This window comes from Accipiter gentilis, chromosome 7, assembly GCF_929443795.1.
Source record: "Accipiter gentilis chromosome 7, bAccGen1.1, whole genome shotgun sequence".
In the NCBI taxonomy this organism is placed as follows: domain Eukaryota; kingdom Metazoa; phylum Chordata; class Aves; order Accipitriformes; family Accipitridae; genus Astur; species Astur gentilis.
Window position 1 is genome coordinate 15,926,528 of NC_064886.1, and position 25,189 is coordinate 15,951,716.

General features: G+C 51.0%; 2 protein-coding genes across 5 annotated transcripts in view; both read left to right on the forward strand.

Annotated features, from left to right (window-relative positions):
- CORO1C (coronin 1C) overlaps nt 1–18,119 on the forward strand; it is a 48,734-nt gene extending 30,615 nt beyond the window's left edge. For all 4 annotated transcript variants that reach the window (XM_049806212.1, XM_049806211.1, XM_049806213.1 and 1 more), the window contains 9 exons: nt 570–692; nt 7,975–8,104; nt 10,034–10,215; nt 10,805–10,924; nt 11,574–11,678; nt 12,850–12,995; nt 14,109–14,166; nt 14,258–14,503; nt 15,215–18,119. In XM_049806212.1, coding sequence (XP_049662169.1) covers nt 570–692; nt 7,975–8,104; nt 10,034–10,215; nt 10,805–10,924; nt 11,574–11,678; nt 12,850–12,995; nt 14,109–14,166; nt 14,258–14,503; nt 15,215–15,334 — 1,230 coding nt within the window. In that variant the 3' untranslated portion in view covers nt 15,335–18,119. The remainder of the gene's footprint in view (nt 1–569; nt 693–7,974; nt 8,105–10,033; nt 10,216–10,804; nt 10,925–11,573; nt 11,679–12,849; nt 12,996–14,108; nt 14,167–14,257; nt 14,504–15,214) is intronic.
- A 1,638-nt stretch (nt 18,120–19,757) lies between these two features.
- Nucleotides 19,758–21,812, forward strand: LOC126041023 (mucin-2-like). The gene is made up of 2 exons (XM_049806220.1): nt 19,758–19,922; nt 20,792–21,812. Exons 1-2 carry the CDS (start codon nt 19,874–19,876, stop codon nt 21,721–21,723), a joined length of 981 nt encoding a protein of 326 aa, XP_049662177.1. The 5' UTR covers nt 19,758–19,873; the 3' UTR covers nt 21,724–21,812.
- The last annotated feature ends 3,377 nt before the right edge of the window (nt 21,813–25,189 follow it).

Sequence of the window (25,189 nt, forward strand, 5' to 3'; positions counted from 1 at the left end):
GCGGTCTGCGTCAGCAGTATTTATTCCTGAAAACGGTATTTTACTCTGCACAACTGTGTCCTAAAAACTTTCGATCTAAACAAAATACTTCTATGATGAAAACAAGCAGACTTAGTAAATTCAATGACCAGCAACACCCTTCAATTAAAATTTTAGCTTGGTTATCTTTAGCTGTTGCTGGTCACCGTTGTGAAGCACAGACAAAAACAGAGCTTTACTGGTCAAGCAGAGCCCTTTTCCCAAAATGTTGGGGACAGACAAAGGGATGGTGTCACAGCAAATGCTGAGATATGGGCAGCAAAGCGTCCCTGCATCCAAGGGGCAGCAAAGCCCTCCTGTGCTGAATGTCTGAAGCCTTTTCTTGCACTGTTGGGAGTTTCTAGCTAGTTGGTGCTGAAGAAGAGAGTTGCTGGTTTGTTTCTTCTACCGATACATGAGATGATTCAAATTTCATGAAATTGTGAATCCTTGAAGAGTTAACAGAGAATTGGGAAGCATCTTCCTCCGCTCTGAGATGTGCTCTGTGCTGGCTGTGTATTACAGCTCCCTTTCTTGTTTCCCCCCTTCAGACAGGCAGAATTGACAAGTCCTACCCAACAGTGTGTGGCCACACAGGACCGGTGCTGGACATAGACTGGTGTCCTCATAATGACCAAGTCATCGCCAGTGGCTCTGAGGACTGCACCGTCATGGTAAGAGTATTAAATTTGTCTTGCGCGGTGGGGTTTGCTTCATGCTCAAAATGCTGCTGCAAGTGACACTTGTATTTATGAAGATATCTCCTGTTCTGATACCAAGGATAGAGTCCTTGCTGATGTGAGAGTGGTCATGGGCATTCTGCACATTTTGTCTTGGCTTACAAAATGATGCTTTGTTGGCTGCAGGACCTAGCTAAAAATTGGAGCAAAAATAGAAGCGAGCTTTATTGCCTGCAAAACAACAGGATTTGGACTCTCACAATTGGTACTTTATTCTCACATTACTGTTTGAGAAGGTGCAACCTCAGACTTCTGAGAAGAATCTCTTCAGCACTGAGATGGCACTTCGTGTAACAGACTTGGCCTGTGTCTTCCTGGCTTTGTCTTCAATTGCTCTTCCATTTTTCCTTCCCCTGGGGATTTGTCTGATGTTTGGGAAGAGGAAAGAGAAGAAAGAGTGCCTGTCAGTGGTGAGATGTTTTGATTTGTAGTGCTTTGCAGAAGACAGAGGTCGTTCCTCACCTCAAACATCCTAATGGATGCAGTGGTGTTTGTTGCGAAGAGGTGGGGACTGGGGGGGAACAAGCCCATCATCAGGTTTCAGAATTTCTTCAGCCCTTGATTTAAGGGTGACCCTTTAATTTTTTCCTGTATCTACAGGTTGTAAGTAGATGTCAAAAGGGGATTTTTAATAAATAAATAAAAAATAATCCAAATTCTGCACCTGCCAACCTTGATCCTGAGACCTATTTTACCTCAATCAGAGCCTGCTGAACAATTAGACGACCTTGCTTCATGATGGATGTGGAATCCTGTGTATGCAAACACAGCAGAATAAGTGAAAGAAAATCCTTGTAAGATGAAATAATGCCAAATAACTTCAGTGATCTTTGGCCATATTTAGAAATGCTGTAGGCTGAATGTTATATTGAAATCTTATTATAGATCATGTCAGATAAATTCCTTTGCTTCTGTTCATCGTTAAAATGTTTGGGAGGGGATTCATCCCAAGAGGCTTATCCTGGGACAGCTCTTGCCTGTGATCTCTCAGTCTTGGAAGCTGAAGCATGTTAACAAAATGTACTATATTTAATATTAAACAAAACAACAAGCTTCTGTGTTTGCAACATTCACTACTGGGCTAGAACTAAGCTTTGAAGGATGGAGGAATGTTCCTCCAGAAACCAGGATCCAGAAGGGCTGCGAGTAGCAAGGAAAGGTTTCCGAAACATGAGCATCAACAGAAGTGGGCAAAGCTAAGGTCTATAGCTGCCTTCTTGGAGGCAAAATAAGTCTCTAATCCAAGTGCAATGAGAAGTATGTTGTGAGGCTCCAGGGGGACTGAATTATGTAGAAAAACCAACAGTGTTCAATTACACGTTGTCCAAACGCTCCTAATGTAGACACAAACTGTCTGCGAGAATCTGAGCCTATAACTGCACAAACAAGCTCCGCGGGGTGTGGGTTCACAGTAGGTTGTCTGCTCTGCGGTTGCTGCTTATCCACACACACTGATACAGGGGGTGAGGTTCCCCTCTGTCCCTGGAGGCAACACACATGTAGACAGGCACTGTGGTGTAGCTGGCTGTGAGTTTGCACACTCGTGTTCGTGTATGGTACCTGTTTGTGTGACCATGTCTTGAGTGGAAGGCAGCAAGCAGCTGGGAGGGTGAAATAAGTGAGTCCTTGCTGCGCTTGAAGGAACAAGCATACACAACTCATGATTTGGAAGATGTTAGGTCCGTGTTAGCTGGAAGTTTAAAATGCAGTGAAGCTGAGTGCCAGTAGTAGCAATGAAGAAAGCAAAGTGGACTAGCTAAAGACTTAAGTCAAATCTCCTGTTAAGTATCACATAACTTCTGATGGGAAATGATGTATCCCAAATCATTTGGGACAGCTGTTAACTGGGCTGGACAGAGCTAGAGTATGTCAGGAACAACCATGGCCCGGACTATTTGGAAACAAACTCCATGAGCTAATGAGCCTTCCCATTTTTAACTGCTTTTCTGTCGTGGAACGGGTAATTTAGCATCCTGTTTTCTTTGCTTTTATTCAATAAAGGTTTTGGAGTCCTGCTTCCTGAACAGCCTGTCACTGAATAAACTCATCTTACTTTAAAGGATATGTGGCTGTTCATCAGCTCTATACTCTTCATTAGCCCATGTGAAATGAGAAAAAGTGATGTGGTAGAGGAAATCACGTGGCTTTCCACAGAAGTGCCAGCTGCTTTTAAAAAAATACCTTATGTTTTTAAAGACCATCTGTGCCTTGGCACTCAAGGATTTAGGACCTTACCCTCCGCCACAAAAGATTTCATCAACGTCAACTAGATACCTGTTGAGGGACAGAGCATGGCTTTGAGATGCTATCTAACCAATGTCTCTGGGATGATGAGGGCTGATTTCCTACAGCCATAACTTTGAACTGCCTGCAGCCTTTGCGTTGCACTAGGAAGGTTAACTTGGCCCCTTCAAAAGCTAGAAGCATTTTCATGTAAATAAAACCTCAGAATTGTAGAAGGTAGAAATGTGAACTGCATATAAACCTTGAACCTCTGAGATCCTTAGACCTAGGGGTTGCAATAAGGGACTGGGAAAGAAGACATCTTTCTCTGATACTGCTGGGCTTTGTAGCTTGGACAGCCTTAGAGGCTTAACTGTTTGTAGCTGCATCAAGATTTTTCTGATGAAAGGCACATGGTCTGACAGTTTCAGGGGATATGCTCCTTAATTTTGCTGTCACATCTGATGCATTCAGAAATTATCTGGAGGTAGAGAAGAAAAAGGCAGTGGGGGGCAATGCTTGGGACAGCTCACCCTTGCAAGACCACCTTTGTGCAGTTAACGGTGCCAGTGGGTATAAGCACATGACTGATCCCAGCAGAGGGAAGAGTAGAATGGACCCCTCCAGAACACGGCCCACTTTCTTCTCTATGGGAGCGTAGGCTCGTGGAGGAGCGAACGCTCTTCCTTCGTCCCACGCTGGGTATTCCTCGGGGCACGCGTTGGCCTCTGTCTCCTTCTGGCTTTGCCAGTTGGAGTGTGAAGCCAAGAGATTCCTTTTGAGTTGGCAAATACAAATCGCTTGAAGTGGTTTGAGATATAATGACATACTTGTCATCTGCAAGTGTTGAAGTATTTCCTCTTTGTGCCTTGTTCTCAGTTCTCCAGAATGTGGCCCATTTCATACATCCAGTGTAACACAGGAGCCTTAATCAGACAAGCGGTGCGATGTAGGTAATGGCAGCAGCCTCTCTGCCCCATTTGCTTGTTTGTTGCTGAATTTCTCTCATCTTTTGCAGAAGAGCAGGACAGGGAGTCCCCATCTCCTCTGCTCTGAGTTCTTCTCAGAAAGATTTCCTTTAAAACACTATGGCATGCAGATACCTTCTGTGGCCTCTTCTGGTGTTCTCTTTGAAGAATTGTTATCTTGTGCCAACAAATAAGGAATTACTTAAATATACACGCTTGATATTGAGCTGAATCACTGTAATGTACTGCAGGTTTTTTAATTCAGCTGGAAAATGTGATTGTATAAAGGCTTGTAGATGCTATCAGAGGGCCTTTCTCAGATACAGAAAATTTGCTTCATCAGAAGATGAATACTAATGAGTTGGCATGTAATAGCCAGAGTAGAGTTCATTTTATTGAGCAAATTGTTTTAAAAATTAAACCAGAGCCCTTGCAAAGACCTGGGACACCAACCTGTTAGCAGACAGTTAATACATGGTACCAGGACAGGATGAACCAGGACCAGCTAGCTGTGGAGAAGGTCTTACAAGTACAAAAAATGGATGTACTAAATTGACTTTTCCTGCAGCAATACAAGAGCAGGGAGGTAGATAAAACCCAGGGCTCAAACTCATTTGTTTCCTTATGTAATTTGAATATAGGAATTGATGTTGTTTCTAGAAATTGACTTAATCTTCTCTGCAGGTTGGTGCAGAGCCAAAAGAGACAGTTTTTGATTCTCTTTAAAGGGTATAAAAAAAAGTGCTGAAAAAGTTCGCTTTGTTTTCTTTCTCACATGCTGTTTGTGCAAAACCTTTCCCTCCCGCTCTTCCTCTGAGACCCAAACCTCTACACCACCGTGGCGTGACTTCACTTCCTCGATCACAAACAAACCAGCCATGTTAACTTAACCCCCCCCCATGAAACAAAAAAAACCCCCACCACCCCAAAAGCCCCACAAGTGGGAGAGTTGACAAATGGTTACTGATGTCCAGTTAATCTTGCAGTATTTTAAGGTTTCCTTTGTGTCCTCATCCTGAGTCCTCACCTTCAGCAGGCTGAGTCCTGCATCTAAAGCCAAAGTTCCTTAATTTTGCCCTGTGACTCTAATTTCATCCCACGCTGAAGACCGGCACCCCACCCTATGCAGGAATGAGTGGGCCAGGTCGCTTGGGAGCATACCCTGACCTTTCACACTCTTAGCTTTTTTTTTTTTTTTTTTTTTTTTTCTTTTGCAATACCAAGCAGGATTATTAGGTCAATAGTTTCTGTAATCTGTTGAGGATTACACAGGTCTGCAGCTGCTGTAAACTATAGGGCCTTTCCCTTAAAGAAAAAAGTCTGTCTGTCTTCCAGAGGCTTTTAAAAAATCCTTTTCCTTGGTATTTTGCCTCTAATGCCTCCCTTTCCTCTCCCACCCCATGCACTCGCTGGCTCGCTTTTAAATGTGTCCTGGAGTTTTTTTGGCATGCAAGTTACTTTGCTACAAAGCTGCGCTTGCACAGAAGGATCCCTGCGCTGTTCCCAGCTGAGACAGTGCAAAAGAGAAACGGGGATCTTGGGGACCTGGTCCCCTTGCTCCAGCTGCCTGTCAACAGGGAGGAAGGTTGCCTGCAGCTGCAGGTGTAGCAACTGCTCTGACCTTGCTGCTGCTGTCCCTGCATGGCTTGTCAGCAGCTCATGCTTGGTCCAAAAGGTTGTGCTGCTCCTGGGTCTCTTTGTGAATAAATTCCATTTTCAAAGCTTCTTCCCCAAAGAGAATGAGGCTGAATGAGTTGGGACAGGCCACTTTATCACACCATTTCTCTCGGGAAGAAAAGGCTGTGTTCATCACGGCTTGCCTTTTTTAAGGGCTCCTGAAGACTCTCTGGCTCCCTGCTTAATCCTCCGTGTAACATATACTTGCATAGGTCAGTCTTGGCTGTCGTGGCCTTTTCATTTAGTGGAGAAGTGTTTTTGCTGGGTTTTTTTCTTTTTCATCCCCACGTCAGCTGTGCCCCAGCATCTGCCTGCCGGGGAGAGCTGTCAGACCCAAGCTGCTCGTGTTGAGCATCCTCTACCCCTGCACCAGTGTCACCTAATGCTCTGCTGGGCACCTCCCGTACCTCTGCTTCCAGAGCCCCTGGCTCTCCTGCATTGCCTTTTCTGCTGGGGTCTTCCAGCTCTCATGTTCTCTTTCCAGCTTTCTTACTGGGTTTCGGTAATACCTGTTTTCTGCAGCATTGCATCAGTGCTTACAGTTGCGGGGGGTTTGGAGGTGGTTCATTTGAGAGACCTGCATACAGTTATGACATCAAGTGCAGGTACTGGTTTTAGCAGACTGACATGAAAGTTCCCCTGTCAGCAGACATCTTTTAAACTGTTGCTATTGTCAGGTTGTTACTCCCTGACTGGCAAGAAGAAAGCTGCTTCTATAAAAATTAAAAGCTTTGTAACCCAGTTTTATTGTGTAATGAGCAGGTGAAATGATTTGTTGCAGTTCGCAAGGTGTGTTGTGTTTCAGCACAGTCATCTGAGAGCATGCTGTGGCTGCAGTCACCAGCAAAACTGGTGTGGAATTGAATGTGAACAGGACGACATTCTGCTTCTCCAAGCTGAGCGCCTCCAGTTTGCAACCCAATTTTTAAAATGTGATTGCTGGTAAAAGCCTCGGTTTATGTCATCTTGTTGCTAGCCCTGTTCTATCAGGCAGAAAGAGAAAGAGGGATTTGCAACCCTCACAGAGAAATTCTTTGCTGAGGTCGTGTGCCCGTCGCAGGTCATTCCTCCTGGGATGCTGAGGGTGCTGGGAGGGACAGCACCAAGAGCTGCATCGGTGAAAAGCGAAATCATTTTAGGGCTATTTAGAGGTAAGCTGGTACACGCTGAGAATTTTTGCATCTCAGACGTTTTTATTTGAGCAGCTGCCATCCCTGTGAGAAGGCAGAAACTGGGATTAGTGCAAAAATCCATGTTGCCCTTACACATGTCTGTCTGCCTCGCTTCCGAAATCCGCTCAGCTCGCATCTGCTGGCTCTGACAGCTTGCTTGGGCATCGTGGGCAGGGTCTGGCCAGACCTATTCTCTAACTCCAGAAAAAGCAAACAATAGAAGGCGAAGCAAATGTGCTCTAATGCTGCCACCTATCTAGAGGTAGCTATAATTGCTTACTGATGGGCTTTCTATTTTAATTTTTTAATACGCTATATGTAGGTCAAATTCAGTTCAAGGATGATTGTCCAGTGCTGAATTGCAGGAATAGTTTTGTAGGACTGATCCTGCCTTGGGGCATGGGGTGATGGGTTTTGTCTCTCCAGTCCCTGGTCCCTGCCAGTTGCAGAAGCTGCCTTCTTCAGTGTGTAAACCTGCTCTGACTCCATGGCTGGAGTTCCGGTGCTCTGCAATCCTTGGGGGTCTGTTCCTTCTCTTGATGGCACTTTCCTGAAGACGCTTGCAACAGAAGGGTTGTGTAACTGAGCACGCAAGAAGCAAACAGGCAGTTCGCTGCATTCAAAGGTAGTTTCTGCAATGCTAACTTGCATTGTTTTAACCTTTGCCAGGACCAAACTGCTCTTCCTTAGTTCAATGGCATCTGAAAGGAGGCTCTAAACATAATGTGAAAACTAATTGCCAGTATTTCTAAAGAAATAAAAAGCAGGCACCAGTATAGCAGCAGTATTGTCCCTCCAATGGACAAGCATAATTTGAAAAGACAGCAGCTTGTTCAGATGGAATTTGAGCTGCAAGGCAAATTTTTTTAATCCATCTTAGGCAGCATCTGAGACGAATGGTTCTCTGAACGCAGCAATAACAGGGTGTTTGCAGCATAAGGAACTGGTGGTTATGTGCTGGCAGCATGAGCTAGGAAGGATGTTACGCACAGATCAGCTGAAGGTTTATTGGTGGCTGGGAACGATTCCCTCCCTGATTCTCTCTTCCTGTTTATATCGAGAAGTGGCAGCTTGAACTTCTGCTGTGGCACGGTGCAGGATGCTGGAACCAAACAAGTAACGTGCTCTTCAGGGGGGATGGCCCTTGGCTAACCATCTTTCCTTTTCCCTTTCCAGGTGTGGCAGATTCCTGAGAACGGACTCACCCTGTCCCTGACAGAGCCAGTGGTAGTGTTAGAAGGCCATTCCAAGAGAGTCGGCATTGTGGCTTGGCATCCGACGGCACGCAACGTGCTGCTCAGTGCAGGTACAGTGGTGCATCAGGGCCATGGGGTCAACAAGCATCTCTCCCTTGCGTTTTGCTTGCACACCAGATATTTTTCTAGAAAAGCTTGTTGACTCCTTTTCCTTCTTTCCTCTCCTGGCTGCTTAGGGCTGGTGAATCACAAGACTAATGGCAGTGCCTGGGAACGCTGGGACACGTGGCTCACAGCCCCCTCCTTATCTTGACCTTTTATTATCTTCAGTTTACAGGGACAAGAACCAGGAAATTGTCTGGAGGCATGAATTACAGTATTAAAATTGTTCCAGACTTTATTTGATCTGCAAGTTTCACCCGCTGATAACTATTTACATCTGCACTCTCCACATCCCTGTTTTCATATACTTTTATAAAAGGCCCAACTGTTTGTCCTTTTCGCTGATCCTTGCAAGGTATCTCAGAGTCTAGCTGTTCTTTCCACAAGCTTTCATTTTCAGCATTTTCAAAATTGTCTCCTTGATTGGTATGGTCTATGCAATGAGAGTCTTTTGACCACTGAAAAACAGTCACATCATTATGGAAATAAAATGAATAAGTCATTATCCATTAGCATGGTCTGAGGCTTTCATAGCATGACCTTTAGGTTGGAGGCCAATAAAAGAAGCCAGTCCTTTCAGTTGGACTGTCAGATGCGCTGTGTGTTTTCTGTTGATATAAATGCCTTCTGAGGTACCAGTTTGGTTTTGATCTGGTTTCCCCAAAAATGCTTGGAGTTGCAGGCCTTGTGGCAGTTAATTTAATGAAACTCAGTGTGAGAACATACAAAAGGAGAAGGTGATTTTTCTTAGGTAGCTTCCTCAGACTCCTGTACAAGCAACAAGATGTGTGTGTCCAGGCTGTCCGGCCAAGATTACTCAGGAAACACAGAGGAGAAGGGATGCTGTCAGGTCATTGCAGTCTCCAGGGTTCCTCCTAGTGACAACAAACTGATTTTGGGTGTCTTTCATGCCCTTTGGGAGGTCAGAATGATTGTTATCTTCTGCTTCATTACATGTTTTCACCCCTCTGGAGGCTTAGGAGAAATGGCTCAGTCATACATTGTGCTTTCCTTCCCTTACCTGGTCCTCCAATCCTGTTCTTTATTTTGCTGTCATCTTATCTTAGGCTTTATTCTTTGTCTTCTTGCTGTCCAGTCCTTGAATAAAACCTTCTCTGCTGCTGGTTGTAGTTCTTGTGAAACTGCTGACCTCAGCTTTTGCTGCCTGCCATTCTTTTTCCTCTTCTGCTGTTTCTCCTGCTGTTACTTGCCTATTTTCCATCCGTGCCACTTTTACTTATTCTGCCGCAAATCTCTCTGAGCTGAGAAGGCAATGGCTGGCTGCCAGCCGGTATTCTCACATATAGAGTTGTAAGAACATCACCTCTCTGCCCTTGGTGTCTCTTGCTCTGTGGTCCTGCAGTTGATGCAAGACCCAGGAGCTCCTGCACAAAGCTCCTGCAGTAGCAGTGGCCAGGGCACGCTCTCACAGACCTCCCTCAGCTGTACCAGTACCTCCTGCTTTTCCCTTCAGCTTCTTCTCTGCTGGGGACCTCTCCTGTCCCTCCTGCTTGCCCCATGCCTGCAGGCAGCATGTTGGCTGGGGTCGTGCCCAGCTGCACTAGCAGTGTCCAAATACTCCCACATAAACTGCCTTTGTTTGGGACAGCTACAGCACCTCTGAGAAGGTGCTCGATGCTTTCAAGGGAGGACTTCTGTGCCTTCTCTGGCTGCTTGGTCCCCACTGTGAGCCTGTATTTGAGTGAGGATGTGCTGCCTGGGGCTCCACATACATGGTGGGGCACTGAGCATGTCTAAGAGTCAGCATCTGAGGCTTTGGAGCTGCAGCAGATTTAATTCCTTGTTCCCTGCTGCTGGGTGGTTTTTTTTTCTGTATACACCAGTGTTGTAACTTTAGCCGCTGTTTTCTTTTTTAGGTTGTGATAATGCAATCATCATCTGGAATGTGGGAACAGGTGAAGCCCTCATAAACTTGGATGACATGCATGTGGATATGATTTACAATGTGAGCTGGAATCGCAATGGCAGCCTAATCTGTACAGCTTCCAAAGACAAAAAAGTTCGAGTTATTGACCCCAGGAAACAAGAAATTGTTGCTGTAAGTTTGCATGCTAATTAAAGAAGCAACTGGGTTTCACTCCAGCAGAGAGTTAGCAAGAGCATATAGACAAAGAACCTTCTTGCTTAGTATATATACCATGTTTAGTCATGTTTTTCAAAGTAAGGAAAAAGTTACAGGAGGGATGTTAGCGGTTGAAGGATTTGTCTGGGTTTATTGGGATTAGTGTTTGAACTAGGGGTTTAGGGCTCAGTTTTAAAACCTGCAGGAGTGTAATGCCACATCTAATCTTTCTGTATAATTACAGTTCCAAAGTTGTGTATGCAATGTGGAGATTTAGCAGCCTGCATATGTGTTGTAGCTTGCAAAGAAGTCTTCCTTCAACCTTGCAAGAGTCTGATAGGCAAAGCTGAAAGGAGCCAGGAATGACCACTTCTTTTGTAGTTTAGTAATTGGTTTCTTCCCTCAAGCATCAGGCAAAGGTAGTTGAATGTTGCTCCATGTAGTTGGCATCCTGTGTGGAGGAGTAGTGTGTTCTGCCAGGGATTCTGTGCAGCTAGAAGAGAAGCCACCACCAGGTGGGCTTCCTATTCCTTGCTAGAGGCTAATCTGTCAATCTCTTTTTCAGGAGAAAGAGAAAACCCACGAGGGAGCCCGGCCTATGCGAGCCATTTTCCTCGCTGATGGAAATATCTTCACAACTGGCTTCAGCCGCATGAGTGAACGGCAGCTTGCCCTTTGGAATCCAGTAGGTTCCTGTCCCATTACTACTTTGCTGTTGTAATGTCCATTGAGTTACTAGCCCAAATCTGCAGTCACCCACTAAATTCATAGTTCATATATTGAGCATATTCCCTCTTCCATCTACTGCCTGCTCCTACACAGACTTCCTGAGCCAGAAGGTATTGCCATTACTTAGGCTGGATGTTCACTCAGTAAAGGAAATGAGTTCTCTTGTACCAATCCCCACTTTACCAAGAGTAGTGACGAAGCTGACAGTTGCACGTTTGAAGTGCCCGAGAAGATGTACACAGAGAGCAGAGTGGCTGTGTGAAAGTCACTTCATTCTGTACGTTATATGTGCAGAGCAAGACAGCAGCAATCCCATCACACTGGCACAAGGCACTCATTAACAGGACTATGTCACATCTTTCCCTTGACTGTGTAAATTTTTGGGGGTCCTGCTTTTATTGTATTTTGTGATTAAAATGTCCTTGGGGAATGAATAAGCTTGTGAACATTTACATCATTTGTTGTTGTAACACACAGATCCTTCAGGGTGGTGAAGACACCGCTGCGTGTTCACTAGCTACAAAGAACTGTTAATAATTTAGATCCTACATTAACATGAGCTTTTTCATTCTTCATTAACATCACTGGTATTTTTTTCTTTCCAGAAAAACATGGAGGAGCCAATAGCCCTTCATGAGATGGACACCAGCAATGGGGTCCTGCTGCCATTCTACGATCCAGATACCAACATTATTTACTTGTGTGGCAAGGTAAAGAGAAGCTTTTGGAATGACTGGGTGTGTTTAGCAGGAGACTCCTTTCAAATGAGCGACGCCTGTGAAATGTTCCCCAAGTGTCTCAATTGAGAAAGGTAGAACCAAAACATTAGCAATCAGGCTGCTCTGAAATCAGTTTGATCCTCACTCTGCAGGACCATACAGAGAACCTGTGAAGTCTGCCCTGTGAAGGTCTGCTATGTAACTGGATGTTTCTTTGAGATCGATTTACTTAGGTAAAGCTGCTCATAATGCAACAAGTCAGATACCGTAATCAGAACATCTCTTGTTGGTGTTGATCCAAATGGTTGTACATTAGTGTGGGAGGAAGGTACATTTTAGATGTTATCCACCTTGTGCTTGAAGATGATGGAGCATGTAACAGCACTCACTGTAATGTTGCAGGGTTAACTAATGGAAAACTGGAATCACGTCCTCCTTTTTAAAAGCAATTTGTAGGCATTAAGTGCTTTAAAGTGCCTGCTTCTAATGCCACAGCTTTGGACTTCCTACAAATAGGAGCCAGAGACAAGATGAACGAGAAATTATGAAGGAGGATCCATACAAGTGCATTCAAGAATCCCATCTTTGTAAACAGCTAATGAGAAATACTTGGTTTATATCTGCTACCTCTTCTGCTGTTTCAGAGATGCTATTGTAGTAGAATTGCCTGGAATCAAAGAGAAACTGGTTTGTAGCCTTTCTGCCTGACTGTGGCAGAAAGTTTAGCTTTTTCAGAAGAGGAGATGTGGAAGTTGACATCCCCAGTCTTGAAGCATGAGCTCAGGTCACTGTACCTCAGTATTTTGAAGAACAGCACTTATTGCTGAGAAACCATTCAGCTGATGTACTTGGGTTACAGTAAGGATCTGCTTTATGGTAGTTTTGCTGATGCCATATGGATAGCAAGAGCGCAGCAGTGTGCTGTCTGATAGCAACTGCTGTAAGCAGCCTGAGATGAGGCATACTCGACTGGCAAGCAGTGGAAGTTTTAGCCTGAAAAAAAATAACTATAAACCGTGCATTGCTCTGTGGCGCCATTCGTGGAAGGAAAAGCTATCGGGCTAGACCAATGGCTGCCTACACCAGCAGGGAGCAGGCACACGGGCACAGGGTGTGCTGGTCCCTCCAGCCTCTGGAGTGGTCCTCCTTTCATTTCTTGCAGGGAGACAGCAGCATTCGCTACTTTGAGATCACGGATGAATCCCCCTATGTTCACTACCTCAACACCTTCAGCAGCAAAGAGCCGCAGAGGGGCATGGGGTTCATGCCAAAGAGGGGCCTTGATGTGAACAAGTGTGAGATTGCCAGGTAAGGAGAGAGGCTGTCAGGGAGGGTGGTGTCATCTTAGCAAGTCACCCCGTCACGAGCTTGGCCATTCAGAAATGGAAAGTCCTGCTGCTGAGTGTAGGACCCTGCCGTTGGAAAGGTCTCTCTGCCACGCTATTGCTTCTGCAGCGTTCGCTAGGACCTGCGACATGAAGCGATACTTCTGCTGGGCATAAGATGATATAACCTGAGAATGTGCTGGAACTTAAGCTGAGTCTGTTTTAAATGAATGAGTGATACCTAGCAGAATAAATTGTCTGCAGAAAACGTAGCATCAGGTTGGTTCCCGCCTATGCTGTCAACACATCGATGATAAACTTTGGGTGCCTAAGTCTGATATCAGTCTCCAGCTTGTACGCAGCAAGTGGGTTGGAAGCTGGTTTCAGGAATTCAGAGAGTAATTAAAGCAGCAGTGCAGTGAGTAGAGTGCAGCTGTGATTCAGAAAACACAGCAAAGGAAGAAGGCACCTCAGGAAAGCAGGTTTGTGTCAGTGCAATGGCTCCTGGCACACCGCTGGTAGGGAACATGCTGGATGTTGCCCCTGAAGCCTTTTGACGCTCCTCTGATTATTACTGAAAGCAGGAGCCCCTGAAGGGGAGCAGAGCCTGCACTTGCCTCAAGCACATGGAATATTTCAGCAGCAGTGTCTGGTCGCCAGGCTGAGGACGTTGGGAGTTTGTGGCACTGGCCCAAAGTGGGACTGCAAGGGGTAACCGGAATGTGGAGAGACGTGTGAGCGGTGAGCAGAAGGCTGGCTAGTGTGTACATGTAAATCACTGGTGGGGTGCTTGTCTCAGGGGTCTGAGCAGTGGGCTGTTCCTCACTGACAGCCTTTCCTGGCCAAAGTGTGACCCTCTGAAGACACCCCGTACCTAAGAGGAGAGCTTTGCACACACCGAGGTGGTTTCCTTCAGCCCTTGCAGGGCCCTGCAAGTGCTAGTGCAGCCCGGCTGTGACTCCTTAGGGTTGCTCATTTTCCATTGCCTCTGACTCCCAGTATGCTGCTGTGCACGAGCAGCAGAACCGAGGCCTCCTTTGCATGGCATGTTGGCTGTCCTCGCATCTAAGTCACACCTTTTCTTTTTCTTTGAAAGGTTCTTCAAACTTCATGAGAGGAAATGTGAGCCCATCATCATGACGGTTCCTCGAAAGGTGAGCACTACCTCCTGGTTATATGGTTTGAAGCCAGCTCGTGCCTTCCAGCCCCAAAGTACTTCACCAATTCATCTCTTCTGGCTTGCAGTCGGACCTTTTCCAAGATGACCTGTACCCTGATACAGCTGGCCCAGAAGCAGCTCTGGAAGCAGAGGAGTGGTTTGAGGGGAAGAATGCCGATCCCCTTCTCATCTCCTTGAAGCATGGGTACATTCCAGGCAAGAACAGGGATCTCAAGGTGGTCAAGAAGAACATACTGGACAACAAGCCTGCCGCAAACAAGAAAAGTGATCTCATAAATGCTCCAAAGAAAGCAGCTGATGCCTCAAACACTGTGAGTAAAATCCACGAGCTTTTGGGGATGGTGGCCTGAGACGTGATTACCAGGGTGCTGCATCTTCAGAAATAGTTATAACAAAGCTCAAGCACATATGACTCAAGTACACTGGGACTTGGGTGCTGGTGGATGACCTGGAGTTGAGGTGGCACTTGAGTTATGGTGTTCCAGGCAAGGTTTCTGCAGCTGTGGGAGATTACTGGGAACTGTGACACAAAGGGAAGCTTGGCTTGTTGGTCCAGCCACCCACCTGCCTGGGAGAGCTTCTGTGCACCTCTTGTGTAAAACCCAGCCCAGACAGTGGGATAAACAAACCTCAGACTATGCAAGTCCAGAAGGAGGTTGTACAAGTCCCTAATTGGGGGCTGTAGCTCATGCGTGGTATAGTAATACGCAGAGATGTGGAAGTGACAGCTTGTCGGTCCAGTAGGTCCTTAAATGCTGTTAAAGAGCAGATATTGGTTCAGTACGTCCTTGAAGCTTGCACTGCTGCCACTGGAAGTGCTGGTGCATGCCCTGCACATCACAACCGCCACAGTGCCTGTGCCAGGTGTGTGGCACACACTCACCCTGCTTGCCTGTGCACCATGGTGTGCTTACGGCTTGCAAGAATCCCATTCAGAGGAGCCCCTTCCTTTGAAAACTCCCACCTGCAGAGCTCATCCCGCCAGCTCTCCTAACAAATACATGTCTTGTCTTGTCTTCCAGCAAAATGAAGCCAAATTGGATGAGATTTTGAAAGAGCTGAAATCTATAAAAGACACGATCACCAACCAAGACGAGCGCATTTCCAAGCTGGAGCAGCAGATGGCAAAGATCGCGGACTGAGCGGGGCGAGCAGCGCTGGCCCCGCTGCCGGCCCAGGCACATTCCAGTTCCCCAGTTCAGCAAGCAGCAGCGTGCAGCATTCCAGTACGAGCTTTCCTGTTCTCCTAAATTCACGTCAACAAGAGCTGATGATTAAAAGCCAAGCTTTTTAGTGAAAGATTTTTTTTCCTGATGTTTTAATGAATTTATGTGACTGTGTCAAACAAGTCAAAAAGAATAAGTGCTACTTTTACAGTCTTTTTTTTTTTTCCAGATGTTATGAATTCTTGAAAAAAATCCATTCTGACTTTCAATGTTGTGCCCAAATATCTTTTTCTAGATTTAGGGACCAATGCCACATTGTTCTTAACCATTTTTTAAAGTTGCCAAAAAAAAGAAGTTGCTTTTTATTTTTCTTATTTGCCACTTTGCAGTATTTGTGTTTTAAATTTAAAGGGACAGCACTGCGTGCGTGTGTGTGTGTGTGTGCGTGGTGGGTGTTTATACTGTTCAGAGAACAAAACAAGCTATTTTGTATAAATCTTCAATTTCGAACAATCAGATCCATTTCCTTTGCAGTGTGGCTGAGGCTGCTGCTGAGACCCCTCAGAGATAGTACAAGCTGCCTTTCCTGCCTCCCTAACATGTCCCCCCATCACCACTGTCTGACAGTTTAAAGGAAAAAACCATAGTTCTGAACAAGGTGATCCATGCCACAAAATGCCTCTTCCCTTTTTACACCCTGAAGAACTTTTAAACTAGCATCATGTTATCCTTTTAAAATAGTCTCATGTTTTGGATTCCTCTAGCCATGTCCAAATGGGCATGTACTTACTGTTTTGGTTTTGGTTTTTTTTTATTTTGAGGCAGAAGTTACTTTCATGCAGGAGATGTTTTTACATTTATCCATGGAGTACAGCATTGAAGGTGTGCCATAGGAGATGCAAGCCATGGGACATTTGCAGTCACCAGGTTCTCCGTGGTGTCCATTTCAGCTGTGTGCATTGCTGTAAATACTTGTTACTGCACTAGAGCTGCACCACCGCGCTCTTTAGCTCATTGACTTTAAGAAGCTTTTGAAATCTGCGAGCTTGCAGTTCTCTGGCCCCTCACATTAGCGCTAATGTTAGAAATTTAGACTCTGCTTCCAAAGCGGCATTAGCAGCAGCTAGGTGACTTTATCATGACGGGTCTCCCGAAACAAAATGCCTCCGTTATTTTTTATAAGTTTTTTTTTTTCCTCTCCATCATTCCTGCCTCATCACCCCACCCGGCTGTAAAACTTTGCAGGAAATTATTTGTTCCTGGATCAGATGAGTGACCTCTATACCCAGACCCCCTTCACTCCCAGGCCTTTAGAGTGGAAGGGACTGGGGAAGGTGGTTTTGATCCCAGTTTGGAGAACTGGTTTCTCACACGGTCCTTTGAGATCCTCAGGGGAGAGACCCTGTGAGCATGCCAGGCTTGCGAGCTCCTCATGGAACTTCTTGGATGCCTCAGCTCGGCAAACCTCTGCTCAGGTGGGGTCTTCCCTGCGAGGGGGGGGCTGCCTGTGTTGGGGATGGGGCAGACACAGGTCCCTGCTCGCAGGCTGTGTCCCTGCAGTGTGAATGGGATCTGTGCCACCCCAGCAAGCTGTGCCAGACTGGATTGGTGCTGCCCATCCCAACACAGCCCGTCCCCGCAGTACCGGGGAAACATCGGCAACTCTTGTCGAATCCAAAGGTGGGCAAAGGCTATCGGGTGCCGAGAGCAATGGGCTGAGGAGCCTTGCTACCTGTCCCAGCTGGGGATTGATCCCTGAAGCAGCTCACTGCATCCCCGGTGTGTGTGCACGTCTGTGTGCTTGGGACCTGATGCACCAGAGCAGCGTCCCCCTGCCCAGGGCATCGGCAGCTGCCGCTCAGCGGGGGGACATGTCCCTTCGTCCAGGCTGAAGTGATCTTTTTATTGTTTTGGTTTGTTTTTTTTTCATTAGGTTAGCTAGAAATCCTCAAATTCTCCATTTTTTCCAGTGTTTGCATGTTCAGAACTTACAGATTAAGGATTCTCTGTTCTGGAGGGATGTCTGTGTGTATGAAGGTGAAACCACACTGTCAGGACGGCCAGGCGACGTAGCTGGAGAGGCATGAGAATGGGAAGCAAAGAGACAGAGGATGTGTTATAATTGCATAGCATGAAAGCTTCATAAAAGTGGGTTTTCTTTGTTTTAAGTGGCGAGCACAGCAGGAGGGATGGATGAGTGTCCCCTGCCCTGTGTCTGTGACCACTGATGCTGGATTCACAGTCCAGACACTCCAGGTTATTTGAATGTTCGGTGATGTTTTTGTATTGCAGTAAATGCCTGAGATGATGTGTATTTTTAATTACCTTTTTTTTTTTCTTTTTTTTTTGGGAAAACAAAACCAAACGTGATGCTCCCCCAAACGGTGATCTCTGTGCTGATTTGTACGTGTGACTTCAGGGTTGTGTGCTTGGGGACCTTTTGTTTTTTCTAATTGGAGGGAAATAAGTATTCTGAGATGCTGGATTGAAATGCCCAGAGGAGATCGGTGTGTGGTAGACAGTCTGAGGAGGGCGGAGGAAAGGCCGCCCTGCTTTTTAGTTTATAGCCTGTATTTTATTTAAATGAACTGATGCCTAGCCAGGCTCAACCGGAGTCAGTGCCTGAAGCTTTTTGTAGCCGTGATATCCCAGAAGAGAACCAGCGAAGTCCTGAAAGATGCGCTCTTATAGAGCGGCCATAGTATCTGTCCAAATATTTGCTTCCATTTTCAAAAGATAAAAGTCATTGATTATAAACTTCCTCTGGTTTGCTTTTTCTTTGACTCTCTGCATCCTGCACCCACCACTGCCCGCTAGCACCTGTGCTTCGGGTTTTATCAATAACCAGGTTATTAAATGATGGCACTATCCTTAACCACAGGGACAGAAACCTGAGCGTGTGGGGTTGGGGCTGAGCGGGTTCTGTCCTCTGGGACTCCTCCACTCTCCTCTGCTCTGTCGCGGGAGAGCCAGGGCTCATCCCCAGGGTTGCATGTGGACTTGCTGGCGATTTCCCCGCAAGTGAGCCCAAGAGCTTGTCTGGATGTGGGACTCAATGGCATGGACTTGCTGGGGGGGTCTCAGGGTAGCTGAGATGGGTGTGATTTTGGTTTCAGAAAGGAATGGCACCAGCTGGGGGCTGCTGTGGAGCTGGGGGCGGGGGGGGGGGGGGGACACGGATGACTTGTTCTGCTCTTCCCCAGCTGAAACCAGCTTCAAGGGCGCAGGAAAGCCTGCAACAGTAAAGAAAGCCCAGGCTGGAAATGGCATTGCTCGGTCCCCATCCAGGTTTAAGAGCCTCCCCGGGGCCACGGTGTTTTACCTGGCATCTCACAACCGCCTTCAGCTGCCTCTGGTACACGCCGACCCCGGCACAACCCCAAAGGCCCAACTGTGCCAGGGGATGGGACAGGGATACTCTCGGAGAGGTGATGCTCCCTGGCCACCCATGCACGCCCTGGACCCATCCCCGGAGATGCTCATCCCTCCGCCGCAGCTGCTCCCACGGACCTGAACCCCCATTTTCTGTGCCTGTTTTCCCACAAGTGATCTGGGGGTGGCAGGAACTGGGACCCTCTTCCACCCCCCACGGCCAGGAGATTTTGAGAAGGGATGCAGTGAATCCAGCCTGCAGCACAGGGAGGGTTCAGGGTCCTATTGCAGGGGGTGGGGGGAGGCGGTGGGGCTGTTTACGGCCCCCGGCAGCAACCGCAGGGTGTTTGCTGCGGATGTGCTCTTGCAGCACCCTTCCTGCGGCTGCACCTCCTGCGTGCTGCTGTGCCGGTGCTTGTGGTTAGGGTGGGGTACTGCCCAGCTGGTGCAGCACCATGCAGCTGGGACGATGCCCGGTGCCCCCTGCAGGCCCCCGAGAGTTCCCTTGGCCGCAGGCTGCTGTCCTGGGGATGTTAGTACTGGGAGAAGGGCCCCAGCACGAGGGCTCTGCAAATGCATCAAGCCAGGCCCTCACCCTCCTCCTCTTCCTCATCCTTGCATGCAAATGCTGCTTCCTGGTGTTGGGGTACCTCTGTGCCTCCTCTTGGGGCACCATGATCTGCCCCCCCATCCCGTCTGTAGCCACACTGTGCCTGGGAGGGCTGGTGGCCCTGGCACCGTGTTTGCCATCACTTCTGCTTTCGGGGTGGTGTGAGCCCCCATCACACAGCTCAGCGGAGCCGCCAGTGGGGCTGAGCCAGCAGGGTGGGCTCCCATGGGGTGCCAAGCACACCAGAGAGGGGCAGGAGTTCCCTTTTTGGGGTACACCTCACATCCCGGCCCCCCTCGCTGGTGAGTGCATGCAGCCCCCGACCTGCAGTGGCCCCGCTCATGGCATGACGTCCTTCCCCCGTCGGGTTCTCTGAAACCACAGCCGCTCTTCCGTGCCCGCCTTTCCTTTACCGCCCAGGCAGGAGGCGCAGGCAGAGGGCGGCCCGCGACGCCCCTTGGGTTTCAGCAGTTGCCCAGCCCCGGGGCTGCCCCTCGTGCCCCCATACTGGCACAGCCGGGCCCTCGCTGGTGATGCCCGCCGGTGCTGCAGCTCGGGGTCCCGCAGCATCCCCTGGCAGAGGTGAGCCCTGGAGGGGGGTCGGCGAGTGTGCCGCATCGGGGCTCAGCCCCAAGGATGCTGTGGGTACAAACGGGATGCTTGGGGTCCCCCTTGGGGCACGTGCGGGTCCCTGGGGGGTTGCCACCCTCTGTGCAGTGATGGTCCCTGGTGAGGTTTAGGAGGCGGGTAGGTGCTTTGGGGATGTCGGAGCCTCTTGGGGATGCTGGGTGCTGAGGGAGCATTGATTGGCATTTGGATGCTGTTGGGTGCGGAGCCACAGGGACCTCGCTGGCCTCTGCCCACCAGGGCTGCTGGGGGGTGGGTATTGGTGCTCGACAGATGTAGTGGGGGGGAGATTTAGTGTGGATTTGGGGCAGGTTTGCCTCTCCTCCCACTCCGGCGCAGATGCAGAGGCGCATGGTGTCCTCAGCCTGGGAGCTCCGCACCACCCCGGCTGGTGGAGTGGGAGGACGGGCACCCTGGGTTCGGGGGGGTGATTGAAGGGTGTGCGATATCCCTGTGGTTTCATTTCTGCATGGGGAGTCATCCTGCAACTGCCCATCCCGCAGCAGCCGCCTCCATTGCGGCTCGTTTCCCATTTCCAGACACTCAACTTCCTTTTCAAAACTTTCTTCACAAGCGGAGCTGGCGGGGGCCGAGCTCCTGCAGGTGGAGGAAGCTCGGTTCTGTCAGCCACGGCTGGAGGAGGTCAGTGTTCACATCCTCCAGGCCCCCAAACCACAGGGCCCCTCTCTGGGAAGGGAGGAGGATGTTTCGCTCATGTGTGATTCCTCCCTGGGGCCACTGCCAGCCTGAACGATGAAACTCAGCCTCCTTCCGCAGGCAGCAGGGCCCCAATTTCATCTGCTCCCCTCTGTTCCCCACCACAGGTCCCATGGCGCTGGGCTGGGCCATGCTGGTGATGCTGGTGCTGGTGCTGAGCACCCTGCAGGCGTGTGGGGCTGTGCCAGCGCCAGAGCTGGGGCAGCACCGTGGAGTGCAGTGGGTCTGGGGGGTGGCCAGGCAAGTGCAGGCTGAGCCCCCACTGCTCTCCCGCAGGAAAAGGGCTGAGGGTGGGCAGCAGCCTAGCACCCCCGCTGCCACACCGGGGCACAGCCACACTGCCACCACGATGCCCAGCAGCAATGAGACTGATTCCCCCGAGCCCGACCTGCTGCTGGGCTCTGTGCCACCATCAGCACCCAGCACCAATGCCAGCCTGCACCGAGCACTCGTGCCGACCACGGCCGACCCCCTGGACGAGACCGATTCCCCTGAGCCCGACCTCCTGCTGAGCTCTGCACCACCACCAGCACCCGGCACCAATGCCAGCCTGCACCGGGCACTTGCGGTGCCAACCACGGCCGATCCCCTGGACGAGACCGATTCCCCTGAGCCTGACCTGCTGCTGAGCTCTGCACCTCCACCAGCACCCGGCACCAATGCCGGCCTGCACCAGGCACTTGCGGTGCCAACCACGGCCGATCCCCTGGACGAGACCGATTCCCCCGAACCCGACCTGCTGCTGACCTCTGCGCCGCCAGCAGAGCCTGGCACACAGGCAGCACCCCAAATGAGCATCACCACCGTCCCCAGCCAGCTCATGTCACCCGGCAAGGAAGGGACAGTGACAGGTGGCACGGACAGCAGCTCCTCCGTGGGACAGTGCTCAGTGACCCCTGCAGCCCTCAGCCCCACCACCACGGGTTACAAGAAAGTCAAGAAAGCTGGCCCCCCCCCCCCCCACCGACTCGTTCAGCCCCTTGGGACACGAAGCTTGAGGGGACCACAGTCCCAGTCTCCTGGGACCCTAGCAGGGTGATGGGCAAGTGCCTGCTGGCCATCCTGCTGCTGGCGCTGGTGGCCGCCACCTTCATGGTGTGCACAGGGGTGCTGGGTGCCCTGCTCTGGCGGCGGGCACGGACGGCCCACCGCCGGCTCAGCCACACCGAGATGGTCTGCATCTCCTCCCTGCTGCCTGATGGCGAGGTGACCACCAATGGCTCCAAGCCCGGCCCGGCCCGGCGGTCGAAGCTGCTGCTCGATGGTGGCTGCGAGGCTGATGGTGACAATCTGACTCTCAGCAGCTTCCTGCCAGAGCACTCCTGAGCCATGAGGATGGGGTTCTGCATCTCAGAGCACCGGGGGGGCCAGCGGCTGCACCATGGGCATGGTGCCCAGTCCCCGGTGCTGCCGCGTGTGGAACCGTGGGCAGGGGACCCCCATCCCCTTGGGTTCGTGTTTTCACTTGGACTGGCGTGATGGGGAGCTGCTTTCTCCCGGGGCGAGCTCAGCCCTCAAGGCTGATCCCATTAAAGTGTTACCTGGACATGGTGGTCTCTTCATGGTGGGTATGGTGCCTGCCAGCCCCCGCGGCCACCTTCCCACTCCACCACCTGCCCACATCCCCCTGCCAAAATTTCACTTCTCCATCCTCCTCCCCCAGCAGCAGCCCCACGCCCCCTGGAGGGGAGCAGAAACGAAACCTGTGGCCGAGGCAGGGGGCCAGGTCCCGGGGGGGAATTTGGGGACCACAGCCCCCAGGATCCCCTCCCCACGTGGGCTCGGCCTCGTGCCACGGTGTGGGAGCGGAAAGGGTGGCGGTGCTGGGGCGGAAATGCCGGGGGGTGGAGGGACGGGAACGGGTGTGCTCGTGGCGTAACGTGTTCCTGCCCTGCGGTCACCTACAGCGAGGTGATGGGACGACTCCGGCACTGTCACTGCCCGTCGGGGTGGTCCTGTGCACTGCTGGTGTGCCCAGGGCTCCTCCCAGGTGGGCAAATGGTGGTCGCAGGCTCTCGGCCTCGTAGGGCAGCATCGGCCCAGGCTGTCCCTCCGTGCTTCTGGCTGGGGCTGGGAGGGATGGGGAAAGCAAAGCCATGAGCTGCCACCGAGGGTCCCACCAGCTTGCCTGTACCCCGGGGACTGAAGGGGGCTCAGGTTCACTCCCAGGTCCCACCTCTCCCTGGTGTGCAGGTGTCGTTCACCCCTCGAGCCGCCAGACTGACCCCTTCCCTGTTCCCAGCCCTGGGGAGCCACCCGAGGAAGAAGAAATGGCCCAGGACTGTCTCTGCCCTGCCAGGCTCGGTGTCCCCACATTCCCATCCCTGCCCGGGCCAGGCTCAGCATCCCCATCTCTCCATCCCCATCCCTGGCCTGGCCAGGGTCAGCATCCCTGACCCCATATCCCCATCCCTGCCCCAGTTGGGCTCGGTGTCCCCATAGCTCAATCCCAATCCCTGCCCCACCAGACTCAGTGTCCCTATCCCCCACATCCCCCCCCACACACACCCTGCCAGATTCAGCAGCCCCATCCCCATCCCACAACGCAGCTTATGCCGCCCTCCACATTTGCAGCACACACTTGGGCAGCGAAGCATTTCGGCACAGGCTCGAGGCATCACTGTGCCGTCTTGTCCTCGAGCTGAGCCCTGGGTGCGCAGCTGCCTTGAAAGCTGCTTTCGGGGGTGACTGTCCCACGGGTGGGTTGGCAGCGTGGCCGCTCACCTGCACCCTGGCCGCCCCAGCCCCACTGCCTGTTTACATAAATGCTCTGCTTCGGATATTTTCCATCTGGGGCCGAGCAGCCTTGCCAGCCCTGCTCCCTCCTGCAAATGTAAATGTTTATGGGTGAGTCAGCATGGGTGACGGGATATGGAGCCGGTGGGGGTGGCTGGTCCCCGGATGGCACGCCCCAGCAGTGGGCTCTCCAGTGATGCCACCCTGATCTGACCCCACTGTGTCCTCATGCATGCAGATGACAGCGCCCTGCATACCAAAAAGCAGCCGCAGGAGTTCATGGCTTAGCCATAACGAAGGTTTATGTGCCTCTGGGCCGTTGGGGCCAGGCTGGGGAATGGGAGCCCGCAGCAACCACTGTCATCCCCAGCCCCAATTTCTCTCAGAGGCAAAGGGATGCTCCCATCATCCGGCTTTACCCCACAGTGGCTCGTCCCCCCGGTCCAGGTGAGGATGAGGCTCAGCAGGTCCCAAAAAGGCAGATGGGTGCAGGTTGGAGGGATTGTTCCCGTCCTTGTCCAGTCCTGCGCCTGCCGCTCCGGAGCAGGAGCCCAGCGAGGATGAACTTTCCTCCACCACCAAAGCACGAGCTGGCTGCCAGGAGCTGGGAATCGCCCTATTTGGCATAGTCAGCAGGTCCTGTCGGGCTGCCATCTCCCAGCTCACGGCAGAGGAATCTGCAGGAAGCCAGCGCGGTGTCACAGCAGGATCCTCAGGCCATGCCACCCCGGCAAGCCTTCATGCCGTGCAGTGGGATTGGCAGCATGAGGTGCGCGGGGCTGTGTGTGGCATGTGGCCGTACACGATGCTGTGCAGGGTGCTGCGCATGATGCTGAGCACGGTACTTTGCACAGTGCTGTGTGTGGCACGGTGCTGTATGCATGGTGCTCTGCACACCATGATGCAGCTCTGCAGGATCAGTCCCCACTGGGTATTTTGCTGGCGCAGCAAAGTGCAGCCCAGTGAAGCAAATTACAAGCAGAGCAGGGCCGAAATGTCTCAAATTGCAGGTTACCTCGGGCCGGCTGTGCCGCTGAGCCGAGCCCTGTGGGTCCAAACGTTCCAGCTGCCCCAAATTACAAAGCGGGGCCCGGGCACCACAGCCCTGCCCAGTGCCGAGGGGCCGAGCCCTCCCCAGCCGCAGGCAAAAACAGCATCGTAATGGCCGGTGTGTGCTGGCACCGGGGGCTGCCTGTCCCCATGCCTCCGCTGCGCTGGGAAGAGCCCAGGGCAGGGATGGGGACCCTGACTGGGGGCTGTGGGGACCACAACTGGGGAAGGGTGGGGACGCTGGCCAGGGAGGGATGGGGACCCTGTCCAGGATGGGATGGGGACCTTGGGCAGGGAGGGATGGCGACCCTGGCCAGGGAGGGATGGGGACCCTAGACAAGGAGTCTCAGCCCAAAGCCAGCATCACTGGGCCCACAGCGGGGAATCACAGCCCCATCCCCATCTGGGCTGCAGGAGCGAGTCCGGATGCCGCTGGCGCTCCTCCAGGCTGGCTTGCCTCAGCAGCGCGGCCGCCCTCGCAACCCCCGGGCCTCCCCTTGCCTTTCCCCCTTCCCCTCTAAGATTTCAGCACTGATTGTTTAAGGCCAGGAAAAGCCGCCCCAGCAGCTGCACGGAGCCGCCGGCTGCAGACAGACGGACGGACCCGTTATTTCTGGGAGCCACGATTACATTCGGTGACGCCGGGAGAAACCTAAATGGCGCCGGTTCCCCTCTGGCTTCCTGGTGCCAGCAGCGATGGGGACAGGCACCCTCACCCC

Bases quoted from the DNA above. Each gene is read 5' to 3' on its own strand.
- LOC126041023 (XM_049806220.1), top strand. From the start codon at position 19,874: ATGCCCGCCGGTGCTGCAGCTCGGGGTCCCGCAGCATCCCCTGGCAGA. The intron at 19,923-20,791 runs GTGAGCCCTGGA...TCCCCACCACAG, and splicing joins CGCAGCATCCCCTGGCAGAG to GTCCCATGGCGCTGGGCTGG.